Source organism: Dendrobates tinctorius, unplaced genomic scaffold (assembly GCF_039654945.1).
Source record: "Dendrobates tinctorius isolate UK_male_01 unplaced genomic scaffold, ASM3965494v1 ptg000214l, whole genome shotgun sequence".
Lineage (NCBI taxonomy): Eukaryota > Metazoa > Chordata > Amphibia > Anura > Dendrobatidae > Dendrobates > Dendrobates tinctorius.
The window spans coordinates 10,373,917-10,389,788 of NW_027361881.1; the positions used below are offsets into that span (position 1 = coordinate 10,373,917).

At 47.0% G+C, this 15,872-nt stretch overlaps 1 protein-coding gene across 2 annotated transcripts in view; it reads right to left on the bottom strand.

Annotated features, from left to right (window-relative positions):
* Positions 1–10,072: 10,072 nt before the first annotated feature.
* The window catches only part of URI1 (URI1 prefoldin like chaperone), a 39,275-nt gene continuing 33,475 nt past the window's right edge, over positions 10,073–15,872 (bottom strand). For both annotated transcript variants that reach the window (XM_073555026.1, XM_073555027.1), the window contains exons 7-11: positions 13,514–13,682; positions 12,948–13,149; positions 12,706–12,848; positions 11,318–11,543; positions 10,073–10,427 (exon numbers count right to left, since the gene is read on the bottom strand). In XM_073555026.1, the coding sequence (XP_073411127.1) occupies positions 10,242–10,427; positions 11,318–11,543; positions 12,706–12,848; positions 12,948–13,149; positions 13,514–13,682 (926 nt within the window). In that variant the 3' untranslated portion in view covers positions 10,073–10,241. The remainder of the gene's footprint in view (positions 10,428–11,317; positions 11,544–12,705; positions 12,849–12,947; positions 13,150–13,513; positions 13,683–15,872) is intronic.

Consider the following 15,872-nt stretch of genomic DNA (forward strand, 5'->3'; position numbering starts at 1 on the left):
TTTTGTGGCCAAAAACGATGGTTCATTAAGGCCTTGTATTGATTATCGTGCCCTCAACAAAATTACTATTAAATATCAGTATCCGTTACCCCTGATTTCGGATATATTCTCCAGAGTTAAAGGTGCTTGCTGGTTTACCAAGCTTGACCTCAGGGGGGCGTATAATATCCGAATTAAGCATGGGGATGAATGGAAGACGGCGTTTAATACTCCAGAGGGACATTTTGAGTACCTGGTGATGCCTTTTGGGCTCATTAATGCCCCTTCTGTCTTCCAGTGCTTCATGAACGACATTTTCCGAGACTTTGTGGATAAATTTTTGATTATCTATCTGGATGATATTTTGATCTTCTCCAAGGATTGGGATTCTCATGTGGAACATGTTCGGACTGTGTTCCGGATCTTGAGGGAGAATTCCCTGTATGTCAAAGGATCGAAATGCCTTTTTGGGTACAGAGGATTTCATTTTTGGGATTTATTTTGTCTCCGTCAACTATTGAAATGGACCCGGCCAAGGTACAGGCCATTTATGATTGGGTTCAGCCCACTTCTTTGAAGGCCCTCCAGAAGTTTTTGGGTTTTGCTAATTTTTATCGGAAATTTATAGCAAAATTTTCTAGTATTGCCAAGCCATTGACTGATCTGACTAAGAAGGGAGCTCATGTGCTGAATTGGTCTCCGGAGGCTGTTTTTTCCTTTCAGGAGTTGAAGCGAAGATTCACTTCTGCCCCGGTTTTGCGGCAACCTGATGTCTCACTCCCGTTCCAGGTAGAGGTGGACGCTTCTGAGATTAGTGCAGGAGCTGTTTTGTCCCAAAAGGATCCTGTAACATCTAAAATGAATCCCTGTGCTTTCTTTTCCCGAAAGTTCTCTCCATCTGAACGTAACTATGATGTGGGGAATCGGGAACGGTTAGCCATGAAATGGGCATTTGAGGAGTGGAGACATTGGTTGGAGGGAGCTAAACATCAAGTCGTGGTCCTCACTGACCACAAGAATTTGATTTACCTGGAGTCGGCGAAATGCTTGAACCCTAGACAGGATAGGTGGGCCTTGTTTTTTACATGTTTTGATTTTGTGGTCTCTTTTCTTCCTGGCACTAAGAATGTCAAGGCTGATGCTCTCTCTAGGAGCTTCTTTGCTGATTCTCCTGTGGTGACCAAGCCTGCTACATCTTAGGCGAAGGGGTAGTTCTTTCTGCCATCTCGCCCGATTTGCTCTGGAAGAGTTCCAGGAGGACAAACCTGAGCGTTGTCCCAGTGGAAAGTTGTATGTTTCTGACCAGTGGAAGAAGAGAGTGATGTCTGAAGTTCATTGCTCTGCATTGGCTGGTCATCCAGGTATTTTTGGTACTTGAGATCTGGTGAGTCGGTCTTTTTGGTGGCCCGCCTTGTCTCGTGATGTCAGGAATTTTGTGCAGTCCTGTGGGACTTGCTCCCGGTCTAAACCTTGTTCTCACTCTAGTGGGTTGTTGATGCCTTTGCCGGTCCCCAGGAGGCCATGGACCCATATTTCAATGGATTTCATCTCTGATATGCCTGTCTCTCAGAGAATGACTGTTATTTGGGTGATTTGTGATAGGTTCTCTAAGATGGTTCATCTTGTACCACTCCCTAAGTTACCATCTTCCTCTGAGTTGGTGCCCCTGTTTTTGCAACAGGTGGTTCGCTTGCACGGGATTCCTGAGAACATTGTATCTGACAGAGGAGTTCAGTTTGTGTCTAGATTTTGGAGGACTTTCTGTTCCAAGCTGGGAATTCAGTTGTCCTTCTCCTCTGCTTTTCACCCTCAGACCAATGGGCAGACAGAGAGAACAAACCAGACCTTGGAGTCGTATTTGAGATGTTTTATTTCCGCTGATCAGGATGATTGGGTTTCATTTTTGACCTTGGCCGAATTTGCTTTAAATAATAGAGCTAGTTCTGCCACTTTGATGTCACCTTTTTTTTGTAACTTTGGGTTTCATCCTCGATTTTTCTTCAGGGCAGGTGGAGCCTTCTGCCTGCCCAGGTGTTGACACTGTGGTGGAGAGAATGCACCAGATCTGGGACCAAGTGGTGGATAAGTTATCGCTCTCCCAGGAAAAGGCCCAGCGGTTTTCCAACCGACATAGGATCATTGGTCCCCAGTTTAAGGTTGGTGATATGGTTTGGTTATCATCAAAAAATATCGCTATGAAGGTGGCTTCTCCTAAGTTTAAGCCTAGATTTATTGGACCTGCAATATTTTGGAGATTATTAATCCGGTCTCTTTTCGTTTGGCTCTTCCTGTCACATTTAAAATCCATAATGTGTTTCATAAGTCCTTGTTGAAGAGGTTTGTTGAACCAGTAGTTCCTGGGGTGGCACCTCCGGACCCTGTATTGGTTGAAGGTAACATGGAATATGAGGTAGAGAAGATACTGGATTCCCGTCTGGCTAGACGGAGACTCCAGTATTTGGTTAAGTGGAAGGGTTATGGTCAGGAGGATAATTCCTGGGTCTCTGCCTCTGATATTCATGCCAAAAGATTGGTGTGTGCCTTTCATCAGGCTCACCCGGATCGCCCTGGTGGCGTGGATGAGGGTTCGGTGACCCCTCCTCAAGGGGGAGGTACTGTTGTGAGTTCATTTTCCCCTTCACCATTGAGGTCTGATGAACTCCCTCTTCTGGTGAAGGAAGGTAGTGAGGCTGATTACCAAGCACCTGAGCAGGATGATGATGACTGGGTGACGGGAATTGCTGACTGGATATAAGGCAGCCGACGCCCTTCTGCCTTGCTGTTTTTTTTCCCTGAGGTATTCTAGGAGAACAGTCTGATTCCTGCTCCTCAAAAGCTAAGTTTTCTGCTCTGCTTTTTGCATTTGTGTTTTTGTTTTGTTTTGCCTTGTTTTTCTGGATTTCTGCCATTCCCTGCTGGGGTGAGCTGAATTCCTTTTTGCTCTGTCTTCAGAAAATACCTGAGTACTGATAAAGTCTTTTTGAAGCCTAGCGTCTTCAGGGCTTTTTTCCCTATCAGTCTGTTGGCTCTTGTTTTGATGGGGTTTTGGCGGATTGCTGACAGCAGCTTTTCTATCCTGTCCTATTTAGTTAGCTTGGGCCCCATCATTTGCTCAGTCTATCTTTCTATCTGTGTGAGTGTTTTTTCATCTTGCTTCACCGTCATTATATGTTGGGGGCTGCCTATTGCTTTGGGGTCTGCTATGGGGCAGTTTAGATTTCCCTTTCTGTCTTTAGGCTATTTAGTTCTCCGGCTGTGATCGAGGGGTCTAGGGCACCGTAGGAACCCCCCACGGCTACTGCTAGTTGTTGTTGATAGGTTCAGGGGTCTGCAATCTGATAGCTGCCAACTTCTCTGGTTTTCTGGACTTAGCTAGTATTTCGGTTTTTGCCTCCTACTGTGACTCATTCATAACAGCTATCACATTGTAGAAGGATCATCTTTATTCTCATTTGCACAAGGAAAGACTAGAAGCAATGGGATGAAACTGAATGGGAGGAGACACAGATTAGATATTAGGAAAAACTTTTTGACAGAGTGATCAATGAGTGGACAAGGCGGCCACGATAGGTGGTGAGTTCTCCTTCAATAGAAGTCTTCAAACAGAGGCTGGACAGACATCTGTCTGGGATGATTTAGTGAATCCTGCATTGAGCAGGGGGTTGGACCAGATGGCCCAGGAGGTCCCTTCAAACTAACATTCTAGGATTCTATGACATAGCAGGGAAGCAGAAAAGGCTCCACTGTTGTGGTAATTTGTCCACTTTGCTAAATTTTTGCAGGCAATGCTCAGTTTTTCCCCTCCCAGCTTCCTTCCTTTATACCAGAAGCTTGCGCCAAAATTGTGCTGCACCCTGCTACTAAATCTGACGCACAGAGCGCCGCAACCTTTTCTAGACACATTAAAAATGGTTTCATAGTGTAAAAAGGGTCTGAAACGCGATAATCCTGGCTGCATTGTCACATCCCAGCTTAAAGGAGGACAACACCTTTGTTTTTTTTTATTTAAATACATATATTTTGGGCTAAAAATGGATAGAACAAGTACCCATTGTAGTCTATGGAGCTGTTCACATGTCCAGGTTTTTTTTTTATAAGGGTAAAAGTGGATACATGATGCAAACCCTTAAGAAAATCTTTCTCATCCCCTCCTGACGCTGCGGTGACTGCGCCTCGTAGATAATCTACCTGGTTAAAAATGAAACGTGAACTCGTCTGCACTAATTGCGGCTCACCTTGACGGCGAGTCGTCGGTGACGGACGCGAGAGATCCCCGGTGCGCCCCTCGCCGGCTGCCAGATTGATGGAGCCACCTATGTGAACAATTAGCCCCGGCAGGCGCTCAATCCATCTCCCCCCGGACATGGTGCGCACGCTCACACCCGCCGCAGTTTATTTAGAAACTTCGGACAGTCGCGATGATTTAGCATCCGTGATGGAGGAGGCTCAGCAGGAACGGCCATCACTCACGCATCAAGGGTTAATGTGGGTGACTGGGCAGCCATTTGTAAAGGCAAGAAAAAAAAAGATGGCTTCACCCCTCGTCATCCGTCACACAGCCGAGTGTCCCATTAATTACCCGGGCGCTTGCACGCTGACACCACGCTTATCTATGTGCATCATTCTCCTGTCTCCCTGAGTACAAAGAGTTAATGAAAGTGCATAAAATAAAAGTTCTGCAACTTGCGCGTCTCAGTTTTTCCCAAGATCTCTGCTTGCTGTTAGGGAGTAGATAAACCTAACTTCCAGACCGAACACTACTCACAGCTGAGGGTTTGCTGCAGTTGTGTCCACACTTTTCGATTTAAGACTGGGCAGGATGGATGACGGCATTGGCCGTGGATGCGACCCCCGTGGTCTGCGGCTGCCAGGGCATACTGGGGGTTGTAGTTTATTACTGTAAGGACATTGCATGTAGGCAGATTACTGATGCACCGTTCTCTGTGCCTGCTGTGAAGATCCGGCAGGAACGGAGTTAACCCAGGCGCACGTTTATTATAACAGAGCCCCCTCCAAAAAAATTATCGATCATCAATCATCCATACATCACCCGCCATCCGTCCCGCCTGGCATTTTGCTTCTCGCTCAATTTCTCCAAATATTCAAAATGTACCTGCACGTAAAATCCGCTAAGTGCTGGAGTCGAGATTATCGAAGTGTTAAAGGTCGTCGTTTCCTCCAAGAAGAAGCGAGCGCTCGGCCACGAGAATCCTGACGAGGGCTAATTGGTCTTACTGTGGCCAAAGCAAAAACGCTTCCTGCAGCCGCCCCGGGTCGCAATGACGGGAGGTGACAACCGGACCCACGCCACAGATTTAACCCCATAAAGACGCTTTTATAATGAATGTGTCATAAAACGTCTATTCTTCAGTTTTTTGGACACACTATTCCTCTTGTCTCCTTTTTTCTTTGGCAATTCTGACTTAAGCCCCCGTTACACACTGTGATATCGCTAGCAATATCGCTGTAAAGTCACCGATTTTGTGACGTTGCAGCGATATAGCTAGCTATATCGCTGCATGTGATACTTACCTCCGACCGGCTCCCCCCGCTGGTTATCGCTGATCGCGCAAGAAGCTCCTGGACCATTCCTCGTCGGCCACTTCCTGCTGGGGCTTCCTGTGGCGCCGACGAGCGACGCGTGGAGCCGGGCGGGAGGACGCAGGATCGCCTGGTGTGACAGGTAAGTAGCGATCCCCGTCCCCAGCGATGTCGCTAGTGAGATTTGCCTGTGTGGCAGCTCACTAGTGACCACCTAGCGATGTACCAGCGATCCTGACCACGTCATATCGCTAGCTGGGATCGCTGGTGCATCGCTAGGTGTAACGGTACCCTTAGTTAAAAGCAGGATTGAAACTCTTCATCTGTCTAATCAGCATCTGAAAGAGTTAATTGGCTCCAATCCAGGACTCCCTACGCTGATACATTGTTGCAAACCATCAGTGTTTAAGGCCAGTTTCAGGTTCTGTCTGAGGTTTTGTGCCTCTACCTGTAAATATTACTTCTTCAGCTGTGAAAGGTGCCAGGTTCTGTCTGAGGTTTTGTGCCTCTACCTGTAAATATTACTTCTTCAGCTGTGAAAGGTGCCAGGTTCTGTCTGAGGTTTTGTGCCTCTACCTGTAAATATTACTTCTTCAGCTGTGAAAGGTGCCAGGTTCTGTCTGAGGTTTTGTGCCTCTACCTGTAAATATTACTTCTTCAGCTGTGAAAGGTGCCAGGTTCTGTCTGAGGTTTTGTGCCTCTACCTGTAAATATTACTTCTTCAGCTGTGAAAGGTGCCAGGTTCTGTCTGAGGTTTTGTGCCTCTACCTGTAAATATTACTTCTTCAGCTGTGAAAGGTGCCAGGTTCTGTCTGAGGTTTTGTGCCTCTACCTGTAAATATTACTTCTTCAGCTGTGAAAGGTGCCAGGTTCTGTCTGAGGTTTTGTGCCTCTACCTGTAAATATTGATTACTTCTTCAGCTGTGAAAGGTGCCAGGTTCTATCTGAGGTTTTGTGCCTCTACCTGTAAATATTCTTCAGCTGTGAAAGGTGCCAGGTTCTGTCTGAGGTTTTGTGCCTCTAACTGTAAATATTACTTCTTCAGCTGTGAAAGGTGCCAGGTTCTGTCTGAGGTTTTGTGCCTCTACCTGTAACTATTACTTCTTCAGCTGTGAAAGGTGCCAGGTTCTGTCTGAGGTTTTGTGCCTCTAACTGTAAATTGTCATGGTTTGAACAGGGTTCTTGCCCTGCACTCACAGGGTTAAGTGTTCGTGGCCTCTTTCTGGATCTGGGAGGGGTATTTATACTCACTCTTTACCAGGGTTCTCTGTCAGCTATACTGTTGTTCTGGTGTGTCTGACCCCTGGTGTGCGTGTATTCTGCGTTGCTTGTTTGCTTCCCGTGTATGACCCGGCCTGTCCCCTCACTCTGAACTCCGTCTCTCGCTTTGGTACTACTGTCTTCTCTGGTTCTGACCTCCTGGCTTGGCTATCGTTACTCCGTTACAGTTTGTCCCTATTGTACCGTCTATTGCCCGTTCTAGTTTTCTGACCTATTGCTACGTCCTGACTATCCGCTCTGTCTGAACCCCGTGGTAATGTATTGCTATCTGGTGCTTTGACCCTGGCTTCGTCTGGTTTCTGTCTGTCTATGCCCCTTGGTAACATTGCCCCGTAGTTACCTTTCTAGGAGTTTCCCTGCAGCTCCTAGATCTGTGGAGCTTAGGCCACGCCCCCAGCAGTCATGTGCTTCAGGTCCTGATACTCTAAAGCACGCATCGTCACCGCTGCTGCCCTGCTCCACAGGTATCTGTGAGTACTGTCTTTGTACTCAGGACACCCGCACTGGCACAGTGAGCAAGTGCAGTGCGGTGTTCCTGACATAAATATTACTTCTTCAGCTGTGAAAGGTGCCAGGTTCTGTCTGAGGTTTTGTGCCTCTACCTGTAAATATTACTTCTTCAGCTGTGGAAGGTGCCAGTTTCTGTCTGAGGTTTTGTGCCTCTACCTGTAAATATTACTTCTTCAGCTGTGGAAGGTGCCAGGTTCTGTCTGAGGTTTTGTGCCTCTACCTGTAAATATTACTTCTTCAGCTGTGAAAGGTGCCAGGTTCTGTCTGAGGTTTTGTGCCTCTACCTGTAAATATTACTTCTTCAGCTGTGAAAGGTGCCAGGTTCTGTCTGGGGTTTTGTACCTCTACCTGTAAATATTACTTCTTCAGCTGTGAAAGGTGCCAGGTTCTGTCTGAGGTTTTGTGCCTCTACCTGTAAATATTACTTCTTCAGCTGTGAAAGGTGCCAGGTTCTGTCTGGGGTTTTGTGCCTCTACCTGTAAATATTACCTCTTCAGCTGTGAAAGGTGCCAGGTTCTGTCTGAGGTTTTGTGCCTCTACCTGTAAATATTACCTCTTCAGCTGTGAAAGGTGCCAGGTTCTGTCTGAGGTTTTGTGCCTCTACCTGTAAATATTACCTCTTCAGCTGTGAAAGGTGCCAGGTTCTGTCTGAGGTTTTGTGCCTCTACCTGTAAATATTACTTCTTCAGCTGTGAAAGGTGCCAGGTTCTGTCTGGGGTTTTGTGCCTCTACCTGTAAATATTACCTCTTCAGCTGTGAAAGGTGCCAGGTTCTGTCTGAGGTTTTGTGCCTCTACCTGTAAATATTACCTCTTCAGCTGTGAAAGGTGCCAGGTTCTGTCTGGGGTTTTGTGCCTCTACCTGTAAATATTACTTCTTCAGCTGTGAAAGGTGCCAGGTTCTGTCTGGGGTTTTGTGCCTCTACCTGTAAATATTACCTCTTCAGCTGTGAAAGGTGCCAGGTTCTGTCTGAGGTTTTGTGCCTCTACCTGTAAATATTACCTCTTCAGCTGTGAAAGGTGCCAGGTTCTGTCTGAGGTTTTGTGCCTCTACCTGTAAATATTACTTCTTCAGCTGTGAAAGGTGCCAGGTTCTGTCTGAGGTTTTGTGCCTCTACCTGTAAATATTACTTCTTCAGCTGTGAAAGGTGCCAGGTTCTGTCTGAGGTTTTGGACCTCTGCCTGTAAATACTGATTACTCCCATTTACTGAAAGCAAGCAAAGGTCTTAAAGGATGAAGAATTAAAACACAAATCGATGCAGTTATTTTTTCTCTCACTATCAAAATCCACAAGTGAAAACCTGCAGGTGTGAATTTACCTGAAATGCTGTAAATGTTTTGCCTACTGTCATGGCCGCATGATGGGAAGAACTCCAGGGGACGAGCCGAAAAAGTTTCAGTCACAGTAGAAACTTTTATTTCTTTACTTTTCCACATTGTGTGAAAATAGAGGAGAAACGATTCACAGAAAGAAAAAAAAAAAATTCTTTTTTTTTTTTCCAAACAAAACTCTTAGAAAATAATAGCAAATGTCACGGAGAGCTAAAGAAAGCTCCGGTGATGAGGTGTGGTACTACAAGTCCCAGCATAGCAGCTTGTAGACCCTCTGACCCTTGTAATAATGCGAGGAGGAATTCCCATAAGGGGTCTCCCACCACCAGATGGCTCATATTGCTTTTTTTTTTTTCACTGTCCTTGGATATGACACTAACTGCTCCATCCAGGCTGATCGTGATTGTACCCAAGGGCATAAACACTGACTATGGTACAGGGACAGCCATTAAAGGGGTTGTCCAGCAATGGTCCGTGGGTGCTGGTGACGTAAAGGGACAGTATCTGACTCCAAGGAATCGCTGGAATGATAATTAGGGGCCTGAAGATCATTCTCGACACTTCCTAGATTAAGGCACTATTGGGGGAGGGGGTTTACCTGACTCATTTAAGCATTTACTATACTTACTCTGGGGAGAGAGTCATGTTTCTTAAAGGGAAGTGGCACATAAAATTTTAAAGAGACCCTCAGGTTCTCCAGAAAAATGTAATATGACATGGGAATTGTACAGGTATAAGGGGATCCATTTCAGCAGTCTCTGAGCACCCTGTACACTGTCAGGTTTCCCCTCCGCGGTCTGCTCCAATAGAGCCGGATCCTGACAGTGTGCACGTTGTCAGGATTCAGCAATTTACAGAGTGCAGAAATTTAGCTGAAAGCCCCAATAAAGTAATTTTTTAAATTTTTTTAGATCCACCAATTCCTTCCGCCGACTTTTTAGATGAAACCACGCACATGGCGCTTTTGTCAGCGGCTGCAGCTACAGAGGGGACTGGATTTCAGAATATTTAGGGCAGAAGGCTGAAAAAAAGTGAGCGCTGGGTACGATAATTCTGTATTCCCCATGTGACATCACATTTTTTAGATCGCTTTAAAGTTCGTGATCTAGGAGAACCTGATTCCATTCTGCTGGGGTCTCCCCAACAACGGAGTGGGGAGAGGGCGCAGCTGCAGAAACTTTGGGTTTAAGTAGTTGCTGATGCACAAGTATCAACTTCTCGCCTGCAGGGCCGAGCAGAGTGTCTGCGCTGCTTCTCTCCATTATGGACCCCCCACTTTAAAATGTCAGCACCTTACATGATTCTCTTAAGGAACTCCAGGTGCTGGTGTTAAGTGTACGACCTGTTTTACTATAACCCCCATCAGATATAGGACGGGGGCGGTGATGGGGGTTCTTCTCGCTTGTCTTAAGCGCGGTCATCTCCGAATAAACTGTGAAAATTGCATATTTATTACGAGAGGGGAAAACGATCAAATTGATTGTGACTTTCCCTGGACGATGACAAGTAACGGTGAGAACAACAACTCCCATCATCTGGCACAGAGCGAACGAGTAAACATGATCCAGACCTGACGGCGGCCGGTGGGGGGGTAAAGAGTTATTTGTTCTGCTGTATTCTGGCTGCTTTGAACTTGGAGACTCTTTTTGGCGCCTCCTCGGCCACCTCTGTTCCAACCTCTTCAGATCTCCTTTCCTGGATGGTGGGCAGGCCGGGGTGGGCTATGCTCGTCACTGGCACCGACATACAGAAGGGCTCCTTTTCTATTACTGTTCCTGAAAACGGCTGGAAAAATAGGAATAACCAAAAAGGTATCAAGATCAGGAGGCAAAAACATTGGAAATGTCAGAATCCACTTAAAGGGGTATTCACTTCTCAAAGTGGGGGTCCGACCTCAGAAAACCTTGCAGTACGGCCAGCTAAAGTAGAAATGGGAGCAGCCATGTCCCCCTCATTCTTAGGATTGCTTGGAGGCGTTAGAAATCAAACCCCAATATCCCATCACCTTCCCTTAAAGGGGTTGACTCATCTATTGCAAATTGATTGTTAGATTTGGGGGGGGGGGATCTACTAATTATTGGATTCTATCACTAATACAACTTTTTGATCTCTAGGACCACCAACAAACCTAAAAGTGCGGCTGGGCGGAGCCTTTTCTAAAATGCGCACAGATCGCGCATGCGCCCTCCAACCACACTCTACGGCACTGCTGCGCAGTCACATAGAGAATGGAGGACCTGTGCGACGTCCCGACAACTGATCCCTCCAGCTCCTGCAAAACTACAACCCCCAGCATGTGATGAGCTTTCATTGCATAGTGGGGGTGTTTGCATTTGCAGGAGATCACCTACACCCTGCATCCGACGGTTCAAGCAATGACTTTTCTTCTTATTGGAAGGTGCACGTGTAGAGTCAGACTGAAGGCAGCAAAACCACGAAGGGGAAAACAGAACACAAAGCAGCATGTGTGTTACACCTCAGATTTCTCACATAGCTCCCCGTTAGTCTGATGACAGCTTTACACCCCCCAGTTGTTCTCTCAGCAGCTTCATTAGGTCATCCTTCGTGGTTTTGCTGCCTTCAGTCTGAATCTACAAGTGCACATTCCAATAAGAACAAGGAAAAGAATGTGTATAGAGAAGAGCAGACTCGCTCTGTGCAGACCCTCGCCCCACCTGTAATGGTCCACACACAGGAGATGCTTTCTTCTGGTCGTCGTCCTCGCTGTGGTCGCTGAAGGTGTTGTCCTCTAGGCTGAGGTTTCTTATATAACCTCTTCTCTCCTCGAATTCGTGGGAGCTGTGATCGCTGGTGTCGCTGCACACGCTGTTCTCGCGGCTTCGAGATTTCATAATGGATTTCCGGGGGACGTATTCTCCATTTACAACATCGACAAAGACTCTGCAAAGCAACGTACACAGTAAGGTGGGACCCCGACACAAAGCTTATTGTTTAATGGACATTCTGGATCTAAGAGACCCAAATTATTTCTTTATAGTGGTCAAATCACCATAGCCACCACTAGGGGGAGCTCACTACATACAGATTTATACAGCCACGACTAGGGGGAGCTCACTACATGCAGATTTATACAGTCACCACTAGAGGGAGCTCACTACCTACAGATTTATACAGCCACCACTAGGAGGAGCTCATTATATACAGATTTATACAGCCACCACTAGGAGGAGCTCACTATATACAGATTTATACAGCCACCACTAGTGGGAGCTCACAACATACAGATTTATACAGCCACCACTAGAGGGAGCTCACTACATACAGATTTATACAGCCACCACTAGTGGGAGGTCACAACACACAGATTTATACAGCCACCACTAGTGGGAGCTCACAACATACAGATTTATACAGTCACCACTAGAGGGAGCTCACTACATACAGATTTATACAGTCACCACTAGAGGGAGCTCACTATATACAGATTTATACAGTCACCACTAGGAGGAGCTCACTATATACAGATTTATACAGTCACCACTAGGAGGAGCTCACCATATACAGATTTATACAGTCACCACTAGGAGGAGCTCACTATATACAGATTTATACAGTCACCACTAGGAGGAGCTCACTATATACAGATTTATACAGTCACCACTAGGAGGAGCTCACTATATACAGATTTATACAGTCACCACTAGGAGGAAGATCACTACATACAGATTTATACAGCCACCACTAGGAGGAAGATCACTACATACAGATTTATACAGCCACCACTAGAGGGAGCTCACTACATACAGATTTATAGTCACCACTAGAGGGAGCTCACTACATACAGATTTAAACAGAGAGTGCAATAAACCTTAAATCTCAGTCTTTGGTGAGCTCCCTCTAGTGGCAATAGCAATTGCAGGGGAAACATAATACTACATTGCAGCCATTCAATTCACAAGAGTGTCTCTTGTTCTCCAGCACACACAGGGGGCTCTCCAGCTAAGTGAGCCCCTCTATGATATTCATATGGTCTAGTGATGGGATCAGTGTGTACTCTCTCTGGCCATGACTGTTGCGTATCTCCCCCCATAGGGAACGGTACCTGTAAATATCTGCCGGGGTCTTGATCACTGGTAGCTCCGGGGAAGAGTGTCCATTTCCGTTGCTGTTTTTCCTTTTCCGTTTTGCCTCTTCTTTCTTTTCGCTATATTTCAGAGTCGTATTTTTTCCAGTGTTTATTCTCACCTGCATAAGAAAAATAACATTTTGGATCATGAAAAAGAAAAAAAATAAAATTCCTGCCTTTTCACTGACAGCGAGCAGAGATCTTATAATTGTCCTCACCCTTTTCAGTTCAACCGTATGAGAGAATCGGATTGTCGCCAGCGAGTTTTTCCGGCTGCCCGGATCGTCGTCCTCCTCGTCGCTGTGATGGGGTAACACCGAGCCGTGGGTTTGGGCCGGCTCAGATTTTGTCCGGTTGCCCTGAGCTCGACGGTCGCGCTCCACATTCAGATCAGTCTTCAGATTCTCCTTGTCTTCATCACTAATGGGGACACAGTGATCATTAGACTCGCCCTCCACACCCTCGCGCAGATCTACGCTTGCTGCCAATAAATGGAGACACTGGCTATATTCAGAGACCATTCTGAACTAGCGCTTCTTACAACCGGATCCAGATACATTCATTCTGCACCGAGATATTGTCACGAACGGTCAGGACAGGGAAGAGATCTGTGCGGCACACAGACAATTGTCAAGAGGAGGTCACAATGGTAAAAACCCTCAGCTGTGAGAAGGAATCGGTCTATATACAGTAGTTTCAGCCTCTAAGCGGAAATTAAAGACAAAACTGCGCTAGAAAGTTGCAAACTTTTGGATGCAGATGATAATGCCTCATGGACACCTACCCCTGCAGCTCTCCCCGCATCTCCTCCTGCTTCTCCAGCTCCTCCAGCCTCGCCCAGAGATCTGCATGGTCTAGGAAGCCATCTTTGCTCTCTCCTTCCCGGAAATCCACCTGGGAGCTGTCTGCAGCCTTTGGTTTAGAGTGAGGTTTGTGAGCTGTACGTTGTCTACCTGTGAAGAAATGGCCGTCGTTACTAAAGAATCTACTAACCCAGAGCTGGGCAAAATGCGGCCGGCGGAGCGAGACAGCTGAGGGGCTGGAAACCAGAGGTCCGCGGGCCGCACCGTGCCCACCCGCTGTCTCCATCTGCGCTGACTGCGTTGGTGGAGGACAGGCCTCTGGACTCTTCCTCCACCAGTGAGTGAAACAGCTGACGCCATGACGTCTACTGTGGAGAGCCAGCTGTGCACCGCGGAGAGCCAGCTGTGCACCGCGGAGAGCCAGCTGTGCACCGCGGAGAGCCAGCTGTGCACCGCGGAGAGCCAGCTGTGCACCGCGGAGAGCCAGCTGTGCACCGCGGAGAGCCAGCTGTGCACCGCGGAGAGCCAGCTGTGCACCGCGGAGAGTCAGCTGTGCACCGCGGAGAGTCAGCTGTGCACCGCGGAGAGTCAGCTGTGCACCGCGGAGAGTCAGCACACCGGAGGCAGGGAGAGGAGCAGAGCACCGGGGAACGGGACCGAGGGAGAATGTGGTGGCCTTTTTTTTTTTTCATATGTATGGGATGTTGGAGAGGCTATGGGGATGTCGTGCAGCAAATGGGGATTCTATGGGGGAGACATGCTGCACCTGGGGAGGCTGTGTGGGGCTCATGCAGTATATATGGGCAGGGCTTGTACTCGGATTCAAGTGATATATAACGGGATGTCAGCATACTTAATTCTGCTCAATATTAAGAGATATATTATAATTATTACTGATAATATTGTATCACTATTAATATTGGGTACAATTAATTTCAGCCTATTGGTTCGGCCCGCCACAACAGTCACGGTCTCGCATGTGGCCCCTCGGGAAAATTAATTGCCCACCCCTGTCATCTAATCTAACAGAAACTCTCTCCACCTACAACATACATTACTTATACCATACTGTACTCACTATTCTGCTGGTGCAATCACAGTGTACATACATTACATTACTGATCCTGAGTTACATCCTGTATTATACTCCAGAGCTGCACTCACTATTCTGCTGGTGCAGTCACTGTGTACATACATTACATTACTGATCCTGAGTTACATCCTGTATTATACTCCAGAGCTGCACTCACTATTCTGCTGGTGCAGTCACTGTGTACATACATTACATTACTGATCCTGAGTTACATCCTGTATTATACTCCAGAGCTGCACTCACTATTCTGCTGGTGCAGTCACTGTGGACATACATTACTGATCCCGAGTTACATCCTGTATTATACTCCAGAGCTGCACTCACTATTCTGCTGGTGCAGTCATTGTGTACATACATTACTGACCCTGTATTATACTCCAGAGCTGCACTCACTATTCTGCTGGTGCAGTTACTGTGTACATACTGTACATTACATTACTGATCCTGAGTTACATCCTGTATTATACTCCAGAGCTGCACTCACTATTCTGCTGGTGCAGTCACTGTGTACATTACATTACTGATCCGGAGTTACATCCTGTATTATCCTCCAGAGCTGCACTCACTATTCTGCTGGTGCAGTCACTGTGTACATACATTACTGATCCTGTATTATCCTCCAGAGCTGCACTCGCTATTCTGCTGGTGCAGTCTGAGTACGCAGCACTGGTTGGCCTTAGGACAGTGTATGGCAGCAGTGCACGCTGTCAGTCTGGTGCCGTTTTCCTCCCCTCTTCCCGGTGTGATTATGCCCCTCGTTCCTCCTCTTGCCATGTGCTCTCATTACGAGGCTCCGCTCTGTTGACAGAGGATGCCGCAGACGCTCCTCTCCGCTATGAATTTTAATCCCTCAAACAATCGGCCTTAATGGCAGAGAGCAGAGTATCAATGCAGTAACCAGCGGCGGCTGAGGTCAGGGCAGGCGATGGGGAGAGAAGCCCCCCAGCTGATCATGTGGGATACATGCAGGAGACCCCCGCACTCTGCGTTACAACACAATACTAAAGGGTCCTTCATTGCCTCAATCACATCTTGATTGCAAAATCTACCGTTTTGTGCACTCAGTGTTTTGCGTACACAGCCCCTATGCAGCCCCATGCGTTTCCATGGATACAGACTACAAACAAACACTGTGTAGTCAGATACCGCAAAGTCTTGTGAAGAAGCAGATGGAGGGAACACAGAGTCAAAATGCTCCATCCATGTATCCATGGAGACACATTGGTCTGCATAGGAACTGCGTACGA